Genomic DNA, 22173 nt, shown 5'->3' on the forward strand with positions numbered 1-22173 from the left:
GAGATAAACTGTGTCCAATACCACCTTCCATACATTTGTAGCTACAACGTTTTGTAATGAGAGCACTAGCAGATGTAGAGCATATAATTGAAGCTCTCTACTGTGAAGTAATTTTGCCTTAACACACCATGAATGACCCTAAAAGGCTTTCATTAAGGTCTAGATTATTAATCTTCAGAATAAGTGGTCTTTTTTTATCTCTTGGATATGTAAGAACAGGCTTCATAAAGCATGTGACTGACAGTATGATAGACAAAACAGGAAATTTTTCCTGAATTTCAGACTCAGAATTTGAAAGAGAAGTCTGAAAGACACCAAGCATCTCTCAAAAGAAGTAATTTTAATGCAGTCCCTTTGTGGCCATTTACTTCCCACCCAATTCCCACAAATTATTTCAATATCAGGCAAAGCACGCGCTCTTGTTCTGTCATTTCAGTGAGATTTTTTGCAAGATACAGACCTAAAGCTCCTGCCAAACTGACTTCTGAGCAATGGCCACAGCCTCACTATATACCACCAAGCCTTCTCTTCCAGCACAACCCATGTGAACAAAAAGTAAAAACAGCCCAGTGGGCAGCACTTCCTCAGCAGCCCTCAGGTATCAAATCTTGACCAGATCAGTATGTGGGAACGGCCACATCACATCACACCAAGAAAATATTTTAGTATACCCTTCCCCCCCAACATTTGATTCAGTTATGCAAAAGACTATGAAATGCATTTTAAAATAAGATTTTCTCTGTTACTGATATGTGGTTTTATACACACAAATACATATCCATGTACACACAGTCATCTGCTCCAGGGTTAATATGGTAAAGATATCATGTAAGTAGTTGCGCAGTTTATAGAGCGATTTGCTGTCAAACAGAATGAGTAAAATCTAAATCACATGTAAATATTTACACTAAGACCAAGAAAAACAACTGACAATTCTCAAAATTTGTTTTACTTCCTTAACAGAGCTGAGAAGGAGTGGGTCAAATCCTTACCGTGTGTTGGGCTTCAGGTTCTCAATCGGCAAATGAGTAGACCCTGCAGTCCTGGTTGACCACTTATTTTTTAAAAAGTCATCATAGGATGCACTGTATACCAGATAGCCTGTAAACAGGAAAGACAAATAGTTGTGAGGATTCTAAACAAATTTTAAGTAAATGATATCTCTAGGTGTTATGGTGAATTCTACGGGTTAAAAGGAGTAGAAGCATCTTTGAATATGGAAATGATTCAATGCCTAAGTCTTCTGGAAAACTCCAGGCTGTAAGAATTTCCTGTCATTAGCTAATGATGTAGCATTACATCCGAGGGTGGCACACAGGTGTGAATTCTGATTTAAAACACAGTGAAGGCAAAAAGATGACAGAGGCAATCCATTCACTGCTTTTAAGTGATACATGGACTGTGCAGAGACTAATATAGTTAGAAATACCAGAGGATTTTTGGGGGAAAAAAACTGAAGTTATACAAACTGTGCTCATTAAGCTACTGTCTCAACAGTCTTGAAAAATTAAATACTGTGGGAAAGATACCACACAGCCTGTTCAAGTGCCATCTTCTCCCTTCCCAGTCATTATCACTGCTTCAGTTCTGCCAGTTCTCATCCCTCTGCCATGGTGTCAGCTGCAGAGCTGGGCGAGGATCCTCCAAAACTGGATGTTGGCACCAAAGCAGTGGCCTATTGAAATACTCACTTCAAATCTTTTGGGTCCACTGACAAACAGGATTAATTTCTAAAATATTTTGGTTATTTACTCTAGCGTTTTTCTAGCAACTTCTGAGATTCATTCTTGAAGTCAGTTGGGATTTTCTCTGGCTCTCAGAAGGTCTAGAGACATTAAAGGAGACTTAATTTAATACATTTGTTTGATATATTCCCCATCTCTGAACTTTGTCAGACTGATATTTCAGCAAAATTCCAGCAAAACAAGCTAAGCATAGCCTGGGCCACAGATTCCAAGAAAATTGACTTTTATACATTATTTTCCTAAAAAAAAAAAAAAGCGGACTAGAAGATCAGCATGCCAGAAGCCCCTCTACAGGCAGACCATTCCTGCAACCACACTCAGGAGCCAGGCATGACCCAGACTGGGTTGTCTGCTTGAAACGGACTGAAGCTGAGTGTGAAAGATGCTGCAAAGGCAGGCTCTGGAGATGCCTGCAGTGGAGCTGAGAGCACTATCTGGGGGAAGAAGTGCTCAGTTAAGCAAAGCACTATCAGAGCTACCATGCAAGTAGGATGCGATGCCTTCGGAACCACTGTCACAAAATCAGTGCCAAAATCGAGATATCTGGACCAACATGGGCTGGTCAGTCTGGCACTGAGGGTTGACAGAGAGACCCTTCTCTTCACAAAGTAGCTCACCTCCCTCAGAAAATTCCAGAGCAGTGAAACATCAGAGTCATTAGACAACAGCTCAGTTTAAAAACGGTCATTTAAGAAAACCTGTCCCCAAGAGTAGGACAAGAGGGCATGGTCTTAAGCTCTGCCACGGGAGGTTTAGGTTGGATATCAGGAACAAATTTTTTACAGAGAGAGTAATCAGACATTGGAATGGGCAGCCCAGGGAGGTGGTGGATTCACTGTCCCTGGAGGTTTTTAAGATGAGACTGGATGCGGCACTTAGTGCCATGGTCTAGTAAACACGGCGGTGTTGGATCAAGGGTTGGACCTGATAATCTCGGAGGTCTTTTCCAACATGGTCGGTTCTATGATTCTCCATTACACCATTAGGAGAGCAACCTCGGGAGAGTACCTGTTACCATGTCTCCTCGAGCAGGTTTAGCCCAGTCCACAATGACAAAGGAATGACAGCCTTCAACTGCCACAACAGTGATGTTGTGAGGAGCTTTCAGGGGATGCTGATCTTTCTCTCTGAAGTCATTAGGGATGATTTCATCAAGGCTGTCCACTTGGAAGTGCTCCAGGGCCTCTGTCAAGGAGCATGGGGCTGCTGGATCTTTACTGAGATAGGTCACATAAGGAGCTGGAAAAGACAAGGAAGGGTGGTATTTAGTTAACAGTTTGTTAGGTACCATAGAGTAGCAGACAGGTTGTCAATTTCTTGAAGAGAGTCAAGTTTTGTGATGCATTTTAAAATTCCTCCCCTTTCAGCCAACTGCTGCCAACAAAGCATGGCTCAAAGTCAATTTGATTGATGAGCAGGGGGAATGGGATGCCAATATTCAGGTCTACCCCACACTCACAATTGCACAAAATCACACAAAGACAGAAGGATTGTCTTTGCTAGAAGAAGCAGAAGAGAGCAGTCTGACTGCAGGACTCTCCACACACTACCTCCAGCTGCTCTGGAAGGTAGGATGAAAATGTCACCCAAGCTCTGCTTTTCCACACATGGGAACAGATCCCTGACAGGGCCTTCGATCATCTAAGACTTTACAGGTGGGTTGGTTCTTACACAAACAATTTGAAGCTGGAGTGAAACAACAAAGGCAATATAAAGACTAATTCCAAGGTGAAGTCCAACCAGTTTAAATGTATTGTTGTTGTGGTCCCCTGGGTACTAAGGGACCAGGAGTCATGAGTCCCTATCTTCCAGGCACGTGCTCCCAACCTGTAACTTCTATTTTTAAAAGCTTTATTCTGACTGGAATTGCACTTCAGTTCAGGAAAAGATTAAATCATCTTTTTATTGCCTTGAAAGTCACCGTAACATTCAAAGTAAGGACTATAAAACTTACTTTGGAAATGTTTATTCAGTTGCAATAATACAATTCATTGAAATGGTAATATTATTTCCCTAGTGCCTTGAAATGTTCATAAACCAACGATTCTTGGTTTATCTTATTGGATTTCATGCCCTAAAGGAATTTTTTCCAGATCTCGCAATGAAGTTAAATTTAGCCAAACGAATCAAGAAGCACTGGTAACGAGAGAGCCGAATAGAAACATCATGAAATTGTTTGGATGGGGAAACTGAAGATGCACTGGAAAAGGTCTTGGCATATATAAAAACAAATTTTTACTGCAGCAGCAGAGTTCCACTCTAAGCTGCGTGAAGCTTGTGGATATTGGAAGGGAAGGCAATGCATGGATTAAAGAGGATTCTCCATCCCCTGAACTCCCATCTGAAATGCCAGGTGAGTCAGCAGCTGATCTGACCTCAGTTCAAGTTCCAGAGGTATGTAAAGGGCTGCAGGGGGTGTCACCAGTCTGGGGTGTAGGTTGGAATGCAGTGCCTTACAATCTCCAAATCCCTCTGTTCTGGCCCCCAGCTGCTTCTCTGACAAAGAAGGAGAGCAGCTCTGAAGTCAGTGCTGCAACAACAACCTACACACTTCAATAGCTCGTGTACACAGGAGACAGCCTCATGGCTCATGTAATGTATTGGGGGTTCCTTCACCAAATTCTTTCTACAGAGCAAACATAAAAATAGCAAAATCAAATTCATCTCCATTGGATTTATTTTTTGGAAAGTTCACATCCAAAATGCCCTTCATTACTTGACTTTGAAGCACACCTTTGACATACATGCTTGTGCAAGGTGGATGAAATCACTGGGGTTGCAAGGGTCAGTGGAAAACAATTAAGTCCCCCAGAGGAAGACTCACACCTACATGGAGACTTGCACTGCTTGAACTACTGGTGTGAAGTTTGATGCAGCTAAGCTGAACAAAGCACTGGAACAGACACTCTTGCTCTCTTACTGACTTCATCTAGATTGAATATGATGCAAACCACAAAGCAGAGCATTCACACTGAAAGAGTACAAAGAGGTTTGAACAAAAGCGGTGTGGCCCCACACGTAGACATGCAAGCATAGAAGCAAGGAATAAGGTACTGCTTTTTGGGCTTCTGAGGTGGCAGTCCTTAAAAGGACCACACACAAGTCTGATGGATTTGTTTGCACAATGGTCTCAGCTTAAGGGTTGACCTTGCTAGAACAAGAATTCTTTGCAGTACAAGTAGTAAGCTACATAAACCAAAGGGCATCCTTACCAGTGAACCGCTTCTTTCCAGCGATATCATATTCTGACATAGGGCCCGTGCCAACAACACTAGTCTCTGGATAGACAGCTTCCAATTCTGTTGTTGTAGAAGCAGTGGTGGTGGTTACAGTGGTGGTGGTTGCTGGCAAAGTGCTCTCAAAAAACTCGTAGTCTTCAGAGGAAACATAAGATGAAAATGTTAGCATGCTTCATCTTATTTTGGCTCAAGTATGAGAAAGGACACAGTTCTGTCACCAGCGACAGTCTCAAAGGAGTGCAACATACACTGCCCTAGCTGCTGCACACTCCTTACAGGCCTCCAAGTGGAGGTTGGTTGCACCTCAGCCTTGCAATGGCTTCTATCAAACTGATGGACAGAACACAAAGTCTTTGCCTTTGAATAATAGTGTTGTTGCTGATTTAGACCTCACTCACAAATTTAAATAGAATGGAAGCAAACAAGTGTATTCATATGGCAATATCCTGAAAGAGCATCTGCTACCTCCCTTCACAACCGCCAAGAGAAGATGGCATAGTAACTGAATCCCTGGCCAAAACCCTCAGATGCCAAATGAAGGAGATAAGGGAGTGAAAAAATGGCTCTTTAAGAAAACTCTTAACTCTGTGTTGTTATTTTAAACCACTACAGGTGGTTCATACTGCTCTTAAACCCTCCTGCAACTTGAGATGTGGAGTCTGGTACTTGTCATTTGTGGTCCCACTTATGGCCATTACTGAACATCCTGATGTTCAGTCCCATTAAATTCAGTGCTCTTTGAAAAGCTACTGTGCTACCTGATTGACACACAAAATGAAGGGAAAGTAGCATTTGGCATCCTTGTCATGACCTCATGCAGGCTGGGGGGCCTGGCTCATGGCTTTGAGAATTTCGTGCTAAATTCCTAAAGCATATGTTTTCTGCGGGTGACCTGTACCTAAGAGGAAGCCTGGTAAAAGACCTGTGCACTGAGGGTATTCTGCATTCATGGGGATGTAAGGAACATGCGATGTAGGTCTTGTGCAGTTTTTAATTCTTTCTCTCTTCCTCATATTCTAAAGGTCAGTCTCAGTATGAAGTGATCAGAATTAAAAACTCAAACACCTATGATATCTTCTGCTCAGCTGCTGCACTCCCTTTTTAAGTGCTTTTCTGTTGTTGGTTTGACTTAAGATCCCAGCACTACAACCACAAAGAAAAAAACTTTCATTACTGTAGAGCCATAAATTCTGTTAAAAGAGCTTTTTGTTTAAGTGAGGTCTGTACTTACGTGCCGGTAGAAGCAGGAGTTTGAGGACTAAAAGGGATAGAACATTAAATAGCACTGATGACAGAAAGTGAATGTTATTTCTAGTAATTGAGAATTTGCATTCCCTGTGCAAACTTATAATTAAATGCTGGGACTTGAGGCTTCATCTTCAGCTGAGTTTTGTGTGTCCTGGATTATAATATCAAGATGGCATGAATATAACTCTGCAAAAATATTTCCTTCTTCTTTCATCTAATTTCAAATCTCTTTGATTGAAATTCTACATGAATTTAGCAGATTAATTATTTTATATGTAGGTGATCTTATTCAGTATGAGCATATTTAATTGTCTAAATACAGACTACACATTAAAAAAAAAGACAAAAAAATATTCATACTGCTGTAGAGTGCTAAAAACTCACTAAGGTATTTCAAGTTTCCAGGGCTCAGATACTATTTGGATTTTCTATTTCAGAAGAGTTCATTGACTTTGACTGGGCTGGAGTTATAAGTTGTACCAGAGGAAGTGAATCCAGGATTGAAGCAGTGTCTGTATGACCCAGCTCTGAATATAATTTATTTCCTCAACAGGCTCCTGTTAGATTGCAGGACCGAAAGAAAGGGACTTTCACGTCCAGAAGCAAGTGTCTTTGCACCCTTTCTCTTCACATGTGATGCAGGACTCTTCCAGCTCACCACCCCTTGCTTAAGCTCCCATTCACCAATCTGCCCCCTTAACCCAATTTCAAAGAAAGAAGACAGAAAAACCCCCAGCCGCAAACATGCCACTTGCAATAGACTTTTACAGTTAAACAGTACCATCATCATATATCACATATGCCTCTGGAGTTGCTGTCATATCTGAATCCAGTCCCGAGAACGTATCTACTGTAGGAGAAAGAAAAAAACGCTTTAAGAATTCAATAAAATACTTCTGGAATAAAGTTTAAAATAAAAATATTTAGCCAGTTAATTTGTAAAGAAATAAGATAATTGCCTAGTTTCCAAATAACACAGTGACAGTCTGCTCTACATATTTAGAATAACACATGAGCAGCTAAATGTAGTAGCCAGGAGTTTTGCTGGGGGAAAATGGGTTCAATGCTGCTACTCAAAATCAAGAGTAATGCACCTGCCAGGAGCTCCACCCCAGGCCACAGTGGCTCTGGACCAAAGGTAGGCTGCCAACAAATATGTAACACTCATGTCAGGATTTGAAAATATTTTATAGTCTCAAGAGCAGCAAATGTGAAAACATTATATAACAAGAAAACAAGCAAGCAATTAAAATACTTCTGTCCAAATATTTTTGTGGAGGTATAAAAAACAAACAACCCACAGGGCTGTGACATTTACAGACTGTGTCAATGCTTGCAAGTAGTGCAGCCCAAAAGAAATGGATTTGTAGAATGAAGTACTTGGTGCTGGATTTTCTGGGGTTTTACTTTGCACTAGCTCTAGTCTGATCCTGCAGAATGAAGGCCCATTACAGGTTGGGCCACATACTGGCCCAATCATGAAGCACTGCTTTTGCTTTAGTTTCATCCAACAGGAATTCAGTTTGTGCACACAAAGATTGCTCCATGATGCAAATGAAAGCATAGCAAGAATGGATGATTCTGAGGTGCACATCAAAAACACACTCCTAATCCACCCCAAAAATAATGCACAAAAAGACTTCACAGATGCCTATTCCTTCATATTATCTCAGTATCTCTTCAGGTCATGAATCCAGCACGAGATACATCAACCATCAAATATCTCATCTGTTGAATCCTGGAGGCTTTCCTGCACACTCTGAGAGACATATTTCTCCACATATTATTCAGGGAAGTCAAAGAGTACACAAAGCTCAGAATAGTCATAAAAAGCCAAGCAAACAAAGCAAAAGCACTGTGGTGGAACCCACTGCAGGCACCATCAGAAGTCTTCGACGAAACGCTAGGAGCGGCCAGTGTGTGAACAAAGACAAGAGAGAGACAGCTTTGATCTCAGGACACTTCACATAAATTGGTAATGTAACACTCAATATGAAAGTAACACTGTTATTTTCACTAAGTCAGTAATACACATAATGCAAAATTTCAACTGCCAATGTTAAATATTTCACAAATATAATCTGAATTATACATTTTCATTTTGCAGGGTTTTTTTTTGTTTAGAATCAACAATAATTGTATAAGACTGCTTTTTTTCTCCTACAATCATTTTCTTTTAAATCTGTAGTGTGATTTCAAAGCCAAAATAAGCTTTGAAAACACAGGAAATAGGTTAATCCTTGTCAAACCTTCATATATCAGAAACTGACATTTTCTCATGGTAGACTTCTGCAGCCACTCTTCAGGAGATGATCCCCTTGGAAGTCACTTGACTTCTCTGAGGGTAGTCAGTCACAAAGTAGTTCTGCAGATCTCATCACAGCTGACCAGCATCAACCAACAGCTATAATGTATGCGCTCAGCATACATTAAACAGAGGATCAGATATGCAGAAATTTGAAATCCTTCATGGGCAGATTTCAGCTCACTCACACGTATTAGATAGTCAGTCTTTCACCTACCTACAATCCAGCAAAGTCAAATTTGATTTTCTATTTTTGTACTCAACTTCACTGTCTGGGCTTGTTTAGCATTAGCTGTGCAATGGTGATAATAGGGGTACTTCCCAAAAGACCTCTCATTTTATCATTTTCTGTACATACACCAGCTGCAGTTCTGCAGCTTGCTCCATCACCCTTCGCTTAAGCTCTTGAGCGAACCCTGCCTGTAACAAATAAGGCTAAGTCTTCCTATGGCCACCTGCCATAGCCTTTGGACATCTATAAGGACAGCAGACTGTGCATCCATCCCTTGATTTTATCACACGCAGCACATGGTAAAGTTTCCATCAGTTTTTTTCTTTGTGAGTTTATGAATAAAGTTTAGCTGATTGATTTTGCTGGCAAATTGTGCTTGTGTGGCCAAACTCCTCCTTGAAAGTTAGAGACTGCTGAATCTAGTGAAACACTGACCATAAATTCTGCTGGGTTGAGCAGAAGAGTAAGAGAGTAAGAGAATTTGCCAAAGCTTGAATAGAATATTTGGCGGTGGGTTTTGGCACTTGCAGCCCCTGGCTGTTTGTGAGTAAAGCACTTAGCAACAAATATCAAGCTTCGGCAGAAAGAGTATTTCACTAAATGATCTGGAATAATTTCTAGACTCAGATTAAAGGGAAAGACAAAATAAAAACATAATTTGGAAACGGACAAGTAAAAACTGCAATAATTGTTTTGATAATTCAAGTAGTAGTTGTTTGTCACTCTTGAAATATACACTTCACTTGTTAAACAAAACCAGCCATCATTAAATAAATACGACAACAATGATTTCTTTTCAAGTAAGTTCCTCTGTGGAACAGACAGGTTTTTGTGCTATGTTTATCAAATCTTGAGGCAGGTCACTAGGATTAAAAAAAAACTAAAAAGATTAGGCTCTTCAGAGAAGCTTTCAAAATTGCCAGGTAGAGACTAATACTGTTCCAACTATATACCAGGCAAGAAGTAGAAATCCAGTACCATCTTGTCCTTTTAGTCTTCCACTGTGAGGCATTTGCAGACATACTGTCAAAATGCCAGGCAGTTTATAAGTGACTTAAGGGCCATTCTCATTGAACACACAGCCTGAGTAAAAACTTAGTTTTTATTCATGCCTCTACAAAGTTCAAGGATTCAGCAAGCTCATCTGGTAGAAGGCAAAAAACCCAAGCAGAATGTTTTTAAATGTTCATAAAATCACATGAAAGTTCCCAGACCACAGCCCACAATTCTGCTAAAAGTAATACTGCAAAGCTTTTTGTTGCTCAGCTTCTGGAGCCTACATTCAGCTTAACCCCAGTCATATTTCATGAATTCTTACTGTTCTTATAATTTGTATTCTCAGAAGAGGTCCTCCAGGTAACAAACAGCGCAGGCCAAAGAGAGGAAACATTACAAGATATAATCAATATTTAAGAAAAGCAAAAGGAGCTGGAGGTGTGGGAGGGACTCTACCAAAAACCAGGGCTCCCTTTAGGCAAATATGAAATTACGAGAGTGATCATATACAATAACAATATTTGTAACACTTTTGTAAATACAATTAAGAACTATGAAAGCACCAAAGGGAAGAGCAAAAATCTTCACAGAAATATATAACAATGATGGTCATTTTTATATACATACATTTCTGTGCTTACACATCCATGCATATATACACATGCAAGTAGACTTCTGTAAATACATGCTGTCAAATATGGGGCTAATTCTTACATAAATATTAACACCATAACTCATTGTAATTCCATGTGCACAAGGCATTGACATCTCTGACTCATTACCCAGGGCAGCTGGTAAGGGAATTTTGTTTTCTGCTTCTGAGATCCTGTCCAAAGATTCCATTCTTAGACCCACTGTGAGTTGCTGAAACCACATCTTTCCATATTGCTACACTCTTCAAAGTGATCATTCAGCTTCCTAGGCCATGGTTACAGGACCTACTTGTAAATCTACTTTGGTTTATGAGATACAGGTGTATGGGGGAAAGGTAAAGGGATCTCACTACACATTACAACTGGCTACTGCCATTGGCAGATGCCTGATGGTCGACATGCTTTTTAAATTATGGCTGTGCTGCTGCTTCTGCCCATTAGTAGACTCAGCTGGGGATTACCTACAAACGGGAAAGTTAAGGGTATGAGGCTCCCTGATCTGGTTTTGCAAAATAAGCATCTAACTGGCTTGCAGTGCAACATTCAGGTGAGGAAAGCATAAAACATAGTAGGGAACAGGCTCAACACCCAAAGACTCTAGTGCATTTATATGTGTTTATTCTGGATTTCAGTTTGGCACCACATCCTAAGCTTGTATAACTGCAACAGGGAAAAAGTGACATGCACTGACACTGGTTTGTATTTTCATATTCTAAAGAAATTAGCGTACAACTCTCTGCTTTATCCGTGCAGAGCCAAGGTTGACTTTAACCAGCTTCATCTGTGCTGTGCTGCATTCCTGTTAGACAATCTTTATCTCCAAGGGCTGACAAGAGAACAAGAATCCCACTTTGCAAATGCTGGTTCCACTACAGCTCAAAAGAGAGACTTTTCAGAATTCATTGTGATAAATGAACACAAAATAGACAAAATGTATGGTGCCTCCAGGTCCTTCCCTGGCCTGAAATGGACTGAGAAAAACTCATATGTGACTGCTTTGACCACAAAACTACTGTCTACATTTGAGTGAATACATGCATTAGGAGTGGATCTAACACAAGGTAAGAAACCTGCTGAAAACAACGTATTTCCACAGAAAAATTCAGCTTTAGGGAAAGTTGGAATTTTCCAATGAAAAAACATTTAACACCCAAACCCTTCTTCATATCCTCTAATCTCAGCTCCTACCTTATCAAATGGACCAAAGTCTTCAGAGGCAGATTCTTTCCCATTTTACATCTGTGTAACTCCGCTGTACAAATAGCACAGACAAGGAAATCAAAACAGCACAAAAGGAAATTACCTTCTGCATTGCACTCTGGCAGGCCATCGAACCCCAACAGCAAGTTGCCTTCATCATCATACTGTCCATAGGTGCCTGGAGGACAGGTTGGGATTGGTTTCTCAGTGGGTGGGTCAGTGGTGGTTGGTTCGGGAGTGGTGGTGGTGGATGTAGCAACAGTTGTTGTAGTGGTTGTAGTAGTTGTTGTGGTAGTTGTTGTAGGTATTGTTGTAGTAGTAGTTGAGGGAGTGGTTGTTTTCTTAACCATTTCAAGACCAATCAGAGGCTTTCCTCCAAGGCTTATTATTGGTTTATCTTGTGCACTCGCTACAGGTTTACTGAATCTGCCATGTCCAAACAAAGGTAACCCATCAGGACTTACCATTGGGGCACCGTTTTCATCTAGGAAAAAAAAACAAAACTGAAAAATCTCACCATTAATCCATTTCAGTCTTATAGCAGGGTGTTTTATCACAGTAGATACCACAAGAGTACTGACAGTGTGAAAAGAGCTTCCTGCAACTAAACTGACAGAGAAGAAGGGTGTTATCTAGGAAACAGTCATGGCTAAGGAAGCTGGAAAATGGTTCAGAAGAACCTCAGATAAACCACAGTGGTGTTCACTTTTTTTCCACTGTTTGATAAACACTCTAGGGAGGTTTCACTTCAGAATCACAATGTGTAGACAGTGAATTTAATCTAAGTCACTCTCATAACTGCTGATGAAAGGTATAATGAATCCATATTCTGCTCCCTAATGTCAAATGTGCAAGGAAACACTGGGATGAGCTGGTGAGATGCTGTCACTGCAGATAAACTCGTGTGCCAGATTCTGGATACTGCAAATATTCATGATAACCAGTTTAAGAACAGTCACTGAATTTGTATTCAAGAGACCTATACAGGTGAACTGACATGCAAACAGCAGTGTTTTCAGAGATCACACACAGGGTTTCTTACTATTTGTGGTCAGTTTCAGAGGAAAAAATGAAATAAACACATACATATGGCTGGTACAGTGCTAGCAGTGGGAAATAATTATTTTTATATATACAAAGATATAAACATTCACCAATCCTTATTCTGACTAAGTTCTGCATTTCTTTATAATGCTGATACAAGTAAGATGGACTCAAGAGATTCTTGCTGCCTCATACTCTGAAATCCCACAGAATGCCCCAAAGCCTTCCCAGATCCTGCAATGTGCTGACTGTGTGATGGAGATCTGAGTACAAGCAACTCCAAATGGCTTTCATGAGACCTGAAGCAGTCAACAGTTTGAAGACTTATACTATGGGTACAAAAACTGTAAATGTTTTTTCTCTAAGAAGGAAGTTGTAACTTACCAACAATTGTACGTCCATCTCCTCCTAATTTCACTCGGAGAGGGTTGCCTTGGGAATCTTGGAGGTATTTTCCTTCACCATTTAACACTAGCCCTCGGTCAAGATCTACAATCTAAAAGCAATAGATGGACTCAATTTTAGCTAGCACAAGAGAAGGTGAAATGAAATGTCATAGCAACAGAAATCCTGGGGAAATTTATACACTAAGTGTGATGTTCAGGAATAGCTACAACACACAGGGCCTTTTAAGGGCCTAATTGATAGTAATCACTGAAAAATCATGGCTGAAGAAAGCAAATCCCCAGAAAATCTCTGGGCTCCAGAGCTGCATAACCATATTCATATCATCTAATGTAGTTCTCATATGCAAAGGAGCAATTCCCTTGATTTTCTTGGGCTGCATGACTCCTAAGGTGGATTCCTGTAATACTGATTCCAGTATGACCCTGAATCCTTTTGAAGATGGGATTTAAAAGTATGTCTGTGAACCAAAGAAAATGGAAAAATTAAACTAGTAAATTTATATTGAAATGGAAGTGAAAACAAAGTAGCTCAGATTTTAATTTGGTCAGCAGACTGAAGAAAAGCCTCTGTCTCATAAAACAAATGTGTCTGAGAGCTTGGATTGAATTCAAGAGCTAACTGCAGTTAAAATCCAGTCTGTGTTGCTATTTCAATCCGAAAGAGCTTAATTGTATGCTATTTTAACCTGAGGTAACAGATGCTGAGCCACAAAACACAAAAATGCAAAAGGTGTTAAGTGCTGAAAGGAAAATGGGAAGAAGACATGATCAACAGTTCCAGGTTGGCAAGACAGACCATCTGGTGCTGAGGAAAAGACTGCAGCAGGAAGGAGAGCAGATCATGAGCTCAGTCTCTGAAGCCCTCCAGGTCCCAGATTTGGCATAGATCCTCTTGCTTTACAAGGTGTTTGCCCTGCTTGCAGCAATGCCTTCCTCTCAAGAGGCAGAGAGAGATGCCCCATGGGCACTCAAGGACCTTTCTTGCCCACTTTTTGGAGTCTATTTAAAGGGCTTTGGGCATGTTTTTCAAAATGCCCCCCCTTGAATGTGACATACCTGATGCATTTTTATGTTCCTCTATGCAAACGGTGAGATTGAAGTGGTCATAAAATAAATGTCTTTATGTGTCAATGCCGTGTGTGAGCAGCTCTGCTAATGCCAGGGAGGCTGACCACAGTCTCCAACTGCTCAGCACATGGGCTAACGTGCAGGAAGCACCAGTTTCTTCCCTGCTTTCCTTGGTTATAAATTCATTGGAAAGGATTTTAAAAGACAAGGTTTGGGCATGTAGGCAGCTCGTGGGGCTCTCCTATCAATGGCATCTGAGCTCTTCTGAAATATCTCTGGAAAGGGGTATTTGAATGTCTGTAAGAATGGCAAAATACTTAAAAGATAACTACATATGTGCATTTAAAGCATTGTGACACTTATGGAGTAACTTTACATTTCAATACTCTTGCTCACAAGCTTCTACCTGAAGCATGAGTCTGGGAGAAGCATTGCTGAACACATCTTTCACAATAATTATCCTGGACAGTCCCCACTCACACTGCACAGCAGACAAGCCCTGAGTCACTGGGGAGTCTAAGTCCCATTGACTTTGAAGAGAAAATGTTTCACTAAATCACTAAATTTATGGGAGTAATGTTATAGTTGAAAATTTGAGCCATCATGCTTTAAATTAGACATTTAAAATGTTAAAATAACAAAATCCAGAATTTGTCATTAGATTTCGGTGGAGCACTGGAAACTAGACTTCACTTTACAGTATAACTTCAACTTTACAGCTTCATTGACTGACGGCACTGTTCGCCTGTCTTTTCTTAATGAAAATGTAAATACTATAAAAGGCCAAAGCATCTTGAATTTGGAGAGAAGGTCACCCTACCCACTTTGTTCCTTGAGGGCCATTGATTACTTTCTGTCCACTTGGTTTTCCATTATTACCAGGGATTATTTTTCCATTTTTCGTTGTAAGATTTGGTCTGCCATTGTAACCTGAAACATAGAAGAAAACACACTGTTCTGAAGAAAGCCGTGCCACTTACAAACTGCATTTTAAATTGCAAGTAAAGGCATTTTCTGACTGACCTGAACACAAACGAGGGCAGAAAGAGCCCTCACCACACTCTGCACACCAGGCTCTCCATTTCTGCTTGGAGCAACTGTTGTGACACTGTTAGATTCCTGTAGCTGACACATGCATCTGAAATTGTTTCTTCTTAAAGAGTTTAAGTACTCATGCTTTGTCTCTACCATGTTTATTTGGTCTCTTTATTCCCTCTTTACTTTTTTTAAGAAAGCAGGTCAATATTTCTCGATGACACTACAGTCATTAAAATGTTTGCGATATTTTGTAAATATTTGAAGTGGGATGAGGGAAGAAATCATTATTAAATGCAAACACTTATTCAATCCTATCCTTATACTATATCCTGTAGTGACAAACTGAAAGGAGAGGGGATGGCAATTTTCTCTACAACTTTTTTTTAACCCGTGAAAGGAAGGATTCTCCTCTAGCTGAAAAACCACTGCTAAACAGAAGCACACTCAGGTCAGAGGTGGAGAAGCAGTGGCACTGAGCTGCAGGTCCCCCAGCTCCGAAACAGCAGCAATTTTCATAGCCTAGCTCAGAGACTTGTCTCCAGAAAAATATAATGAAAGTATATACATATATTGACTGGAAAAAATATATTAACTGAACACTTCTTGGCTATAACTTCGCAACTGCATTGCTAGTAGTAAGCTTATACAACCTCCATATAGAAATGTGTTATTTTTTCATGCTATACATTTTATCTTCCTCAGCATTATTTCAAGTCTGCTCCCATATTAAAGCTCTTTAAGCTGGTGAACCTCTACACAATACTAAGTCTGATTAAAGCATATCAAATACAATAGGCCAGCTGCATGGTCCTCATTGTGTAACAGTGAGGCCACGTTGAACAAAACGCTGCTACTAAAACATTCAGGTCACTCAATATTACTTTGGATGTCCAAACATTGGAGGAAGAAAAACTATTTCTACTTATCAAAGTCACTGAAACTGTCTGGGATTCTCCATATGTGACATGAGGAATCAACAGGTGACACACCTCTGTTCTACTACCCAGGGTCATCAGATATTCTGCCAGAAAGCAAGTCCCTAATTTGGGGTAAATCACAGCCATAAAGGTATTAGATGGCCTGACTGTGATGTGCAGAGTCCTCAACAGATATGGGCAACCCTGACCTGTCATTTAGAAAAAAGAAGAAAGTGGTTTAAAAATTAATTAAAGAAAACACAGAATGCCAGGACATCATGAGGAAACACCTCACTGCGTAGACATGGGCAAGGCAGTACTACAGAACTACAGAACAGGCCTTTTAGCAATCCCTGTCATGAAGAGCTATCCACCTGAGAAGTTGTCGTACTCTGAGTACAAATGCTCTTTCCGTAAGCATTCAGTGAATTCATTGCTCAATAAGGAACATAGCCCTTTTTCCAATTTAGTACCTAACTCTGTCATCTCCTCTGTGGATCATGGGATCCTGTGCAGATCAGACCACAGGACAAAAGGTCTGGAGCACCACATTACACCAATCGGACAATGTCCTCGAGGACTGGGCTCCCTGAGAACCATCAAAATAAAAAGCACTATGTTATACTAAATAACTGAACCTGCATTCTGATGGAGGACTTTTCAGCTAATTGCTGACCTTAGGAAAAACACAATTAGTGAGACTAGTACAACAAAGACAAGATACCTGGTCTATGAGGAGGTCTGACAAATTGCCGTTGGGAAGGGCTCCGTAGCCTGGAGTTCAATAGTCGCTGACGAGGAGACAAAGTGGAAGAAGAAACTGTTGGAGAAACAGTGTGTGTGGTGGTAGATGCAGGAGAATGCGGCCAGACAAAGCTTGGTTTAGATGGGGTATGCTTGTTAGAGGACTGAGTAATATGTGATGCTATGGCAGAGCTTCCTGGTGATTCAGGAGAAGCCACTTTTAATGTTGAAGCTTTTTCCACCTCTTCCTCTTCAGAACTTACTTTGTGAGGTAGAAGAGTGTCCATAGATTTTCTTTTATTGCTAGTAGTGTCATCGTATGTGTTTTTGTTACCTCTAGAAACAGCAGGGGACCATTTTGCTGCCAAAGATGTGGGTTTCTCTTCCACTTCTTTCTGATCATATTCACTGTAATAATCACTCTCTTCATTAGAAACTGACTGATGAGATTTAGATGAAGAAGATGAAGGAACTTTTTGAGGAAGTTCAGTGTCAGACATTTTTGAGGGCAATAGACCATATTTTTTCTCTGTTTGGGATGCTGTTCTCATAGCAACCCTTGAGCGAGTAGGTAATGAAGGACGAGCTTGTCTCGAAGTGGACGACAACCTTGGATTATACTGGTTGTCTTTTGCTGTATCACTGGCAGAACTGGAGTCTGGCTGAATATGCTTTGGTTTGTAAGAAGGTACCTGAGAACCTGGCTGCTGTTGCTTTGATTGAGATGAACTTGAACTTCCCTGAGAGAAAGATGAAGGTAATCCCCTAGAAGAGGACACCTCTTTAGGAAACACAGAGTGACTGCTTGCTCTGTCACTGCCCCCTGTTACATCCTCATCATCATCTTCCTGCAACTCTTCATTACTCTGGGAATAGATGTGAGATGGGAGGCGCCGGCCCCTTGAATGCAGTAATGAAGGACTGGTTTGTGCCCTCTGTGAAGGCTCTGAGTGGGAGGTCTTCTCCACTGGAAGATGAGAGGAGAATATCTTTCTAGACAATGACACACTTGGTTTTGATCGAACAAGCATTTCTTTTACCTCTCGACTGTCCTGTTCTTCAGGCTTGTGTTTGGAAAGAGAAGATTGCAAAAGAGAATGCTTTTCTGGAGCAGCCGTTCGACTTTGCTGTTCTTCTGAGTCAAAGTGGGGTGATTTTTCACCATGTGTCTCTCTGAGCTGAGAATCAGAATCAACCTGAGGATTTCTTCTCTTTGAATAGATTGCTGAAGAAGACTGTCTGGAAGAGGGCAGAGAAGGAAATAAGGGATTTTGATCTTGTGAGTCCTCCCTATGATTCTTATCAACATCTTTCCCATTGGATTTGGAACGGGTAGAGGAGTGAGAGTGAGTTGAAGTGTGACCAGAAACAGCAGATCTAGATGAGACTGCCACTGCAGCCAATTTTGAATCCTTCCATGTGCGAGAACTGGAGCCTGAGGATAGCCTTGTTTGCTGTGACCTAGAACTGGGTTGTCCTGCTCTGTCCTCTGCTTCTTCATTGTCAAACTCGTTATGGCTATCACGAGCGTGGGAACCTGCTAATCTGGACAGACCTAGAGAGCCAGACCCACTGCGACGACCTAAGACAACCTCATGAGAGACAGCAGACTGCCGACTCGATGGCAAAGCCGGGCGACTAGGCTCTGAAGTTTTAGAAGACGGTTTCACCAGCATGGGGTCTGGCTTCTCTTCCTCATTACCCACAAGATCATTATTTTTGGCAGGCAGAGGATGGGAAGAGGTTTTAGAAGCCACATTATTGCTGCTTTGCCTCTGTTGCTTTGTTTCATTATCTGTGTATTTGGGAACAGATGAGGCAGAAGAATGTTGTGCTGAGGATGGCAACACTGCTGGTGGCTCACGTTTCTCTGTGCTCGTCTGGCGTGACACTTCTGATGCGTGGGTTCGTACAGAGGTCCTCCCTGAGGAAAGGACAGGGTGGACTGGACGACCAGGGGATAAGGGCCTAACATTCCGCCTCTGGTCCTGCGCTTTTAGTGGTGATGTTGGAGCTTCTTGGGAGGAATCATGATCATCTGTCACCTCAGTGGACTGGAGATCAGGTTCCAGCTCTCCTGTCTTTCTAGAAGGTAACTGAGATTTAGTCAAGACCCCTCGAGTCAAGATTTTATTCTTATATTCAGAAAGAAGATTCTTTTCATCACTAACGTTAGGTGAATGAACAGATAATTGCTTAGAAGAAGGTGATGGCTGGGCTTTTGAAGAAACAGAAGACGACTGAGAAGATGAGCCAGCATTCCCAGTTTTTTTAGCTTCTGAATTATCTTGAATATTTGTCTTTTGCTGAGCAACTGAATCCTCATGAGCATCTAGGGGGGAAAAAAAAGTGTTTATTCACAATAGAAGATGCATAAAAAACTGACCAAGAGAAGAAACCACCCAGGTAGCAAGAACAAAACAACTTACGAGAATATGAGACAACAATTGTTTCTGTATTAACCAGGTTGTGCAGTACAGCTAAGTTAAATTCTGGATTGTAGAAAGGTACCTATGTGGAATTATTGTACCTTGGGTAAAACCTCTTTCAGTGAAACCAAATCTTCAGCGGAGTTTAGTCATGTTGATGGCATGATGCTGCATTAACCCATGTAATGCTGTAGATCCCATTTTTAGTTAACCCAGCAAACATTCTGAGTAAAACACTCTAAGTGACTTTGAAGACTTTCAAGCAGGAGTTCTCAGGAATAGGGCAGCCAAAGACCCAAAGCATTGCAAAGACCCAAAGCCTTTGGACAGCAAAAGTACATAGTGTTGCCATGCGGGAAATGGAGTATGGCATGCATTCATTTAAGATGTTAAAATGTCCATAAGATGTCCTTTTACCTGCTGCAGAGTGACAAATACTTATTTGGACAATGTAGTAATAAAAAGAACTAACAGAAACAGCATTAACGAAGTAAAATCCCATGGGTTAGATAGAGCGTAGAGGAGTTAAGTCAGTAAGAATTAAAATAGCCGGGACCAAGGCAAGAAGGGGTGAACTATGCAACTGGTTCATGGCTTGGTGCTCACCTGCTGGGATGGCGACACTGAAGGCTTTAGACTGAGGACCTGGTCCCCTCCTGTTTGCTGCACGAATTTTGAAAATATAGCGCTCCCCGGCCTGAAGACCGTCTATTATGGCTGATGTTGTAGCTCCAGAGTAGGTGATGGACTTTGCTCCAAATGGCTTGAGAGCCGGGGCGTATGAAAGAATGTATTCTGAAATGATTTGGCAGACGGTTGGAAGGAGGAAACTGAAAACAGTCCTGTTTCCAGCGGACAGACTGTATGGGTAGGATGAATTAGAACGTGCATTACTAAAATTAATACACTAGCAATGCACGCTGAGTCAATAGCTGGAGTATAAAGACATGAGAGAGAGATATATACATATATATGTAGGTAAGTTGAACATTTGTTCATCTTAACAGACAAAACCAAATCACATCAATGACCTAATCACTGAGACAGTATGTTAGCTATACCTTTGTAAAAATACATAAGCAACAATGCCCATCGGGATGAAGTGTCAAGAGGAGCCGGATGACATCCGTGCGCACTTCCAGAGAAGGTGTGGGGGACATGAGAAAATTATAGCAACAACTCCTGCGCCGTTTGGTGTGCTGCACCAGGAGACCTTGTTTTTTGTTTTTGGACACCAACTAATAAAGGGGAAAAAAATGAGTTCTGAAAAATATAAGTGCTCTAAATCAGAAATAACAGAGGAAATCTATGAAGAGAAAATGCACTGGAGGCAAAAAACATGTATGAACATTGCCGTGAAAATATGCGCTGTCCTACTACTTGTGGAAATCTAGTCTGAAAGATTGTGCGAACGCCAGGTAGTGCAGATTGCTATGATCAGAATACCTGTTTTTTATGGCTCACTGACTATGAGCACATTGTATACTTCCCAAAAAATAGAGAAATTTTGAACTTACTGACTAGCTACTAAGATATTTGCAATGAATAACACGTGATCCAAAGAATATTATTCTAAAACATAACTCGCTCACAATGTGGACAATACATAACTGCATTGCTGATGGTAGCTATATTCACCACCAAATAAGAATGTTAAAATTTTTTCTTTTCCACAGAAATTATTTGGGAGAAGAATAAAACTGTGTATTCACATAACTATCATTCAAAACATCAGTATTAAAATCAGATTACATCATTCATTGCTATTAATTACTTTCTGATCCTAATTTCCAACACAGTCTTGACACAGCTATAATTACACTCTATTGTAAGACCCTAGTCATGTAAAAGTAGTTCTTCCAGTCCACTGTGGTGAAATTCTACCAGTTCCAAAGGCCACATACTCATTTTTCAGCAGTGCTGGAGCCTAAGGGACATCCCCATGAAAACACCAAAGAACTTACTTTAATCTTGGAAACAATATTACTGCAGTCAAATATAAATATTTCCAGCAGAGTCTTTGCTTAAAGGAGTTTTAGCTGTAACCTACAGGTAAAAGTCATGCCTGGATGATTGAGGTTCTTATTCAGAAAAGATACTTCTACCAGAAAATAACAGCACTGTGGATTTGCCAAATGGGAGCAACATCATATCTGTACAACAAAATCAAAATCTGATATACTATGCTTAACTACAGCCAGGCCAAACACCATGGCAGAGAGAGCAAAGCAAGGTCTTGTTGCTACTTAAGAAACTCACCCTGCTCTCACCTTTGAGTTTCAGATTACTGTGATACCTGTGCTCTTTCTTAGTTTTCTGTATTGGAAGAAATTTCACCCCTATAGGAATAACTGTGGGCACGAACAGGAATCTTCCCATTATACCCCCAAAAACTGCAGGTAAGATCTCAGACATCTGCAGGCTTCGTTTTCTTTTCAAGTCCTCTGTAAGAGGTATTGGACAAAACCAGGGTTTTGATAATAAATTTCAAGGGCTGCCAGCTTGAAACATAAAAACTTCACACAAAAAACCCCAACAACACCTGAGCAATCACAGTGCCATGAGGAAAAAAACTCTGGAACATAATGGCATCCTGAAAAAGAAGAAACGTATTTTTTCTGAAAATGAGCCCATAGGCATAGTTCATCAAAATAAAGAAAAAAATTCATCAGTATTTTATATGCAAATACATTTAATGCTCTCAGTTGAAAAATAAATCAATGTATTAGAAGACATGGTAAGCTTTGAATCTTTTTTCCTCTAGGATACACAGGTGTTACTTTAATTGCAGAGATACTGGTGTAGCTTCTGATAACTCTCAGATAACTACTGAAGGACATTTTCTCCAACAATTTTAATATGTGGCATAAATATATAAGGATAGGGTTGAAAACCAAAAGACTTAAAA

General features: G+C 40.6%; 1 protein-coding gene across 1 annotated transcript in view; it reads right to left on the reverse strand.

Annotated features, from left to right (window-relative positions):
* FNDC1 (fibronectin type III domain containing 1) overlaps window positions 1-22173 on the reverse strand; it is a 43981-nt gene that overhangs the window by 15972 nt on the left and 5836 nt on the right. The window contains exons 6-14 of the mRNA XM_027687222.1: window positions 19872-20060; window positions 16817-19168; window positions 14958-15067; window positions 13047-13158; window positions 11722-12102; window positions 7014-7079; window positions 4958-5119; window positions 2754-2984; window positions 993-1101 (exon numbers count right to left, since the gene is read on the reverse strand). Of these exons, the coding sequence (XP_027543023.1) occupies window positions 993-1101; window positions 2754-2984; window positions 4958-5119; window positions 7014-7079; window positions 11722-12102; window positions 13047-13158; window positions 14958-15067; window positions 16817-19168; window positions 19872-20060 (3712 nt within the window). The remainder of the gene's footprint in view (window positions 1-992; window positions 1102-2753; window positions 2985-4957; window positions 5120-7013; window positions 7080-11721; window positions 12103-13046; window positions 13159-14957; window positions 15068-16816; window positions 19169-19871; window positions 20061-22173) is intronic.

The sequence above is a fragment of the Neopelma chrysocephalum genome, unplaced genomic scaffold (assembly GCF_003984885.1).
Source record: "Neopelma chrysocephalum unplaced genomic scaffold, ASM398488v2 Primary Assembly neopelma1_23, whole genome shotgun sequence".
NCBI lineage: Eukaryota > Metazoa > Chordata > Aves > Passeriformes > Pipridae > Neopelma > Neopelma chrysocephalum.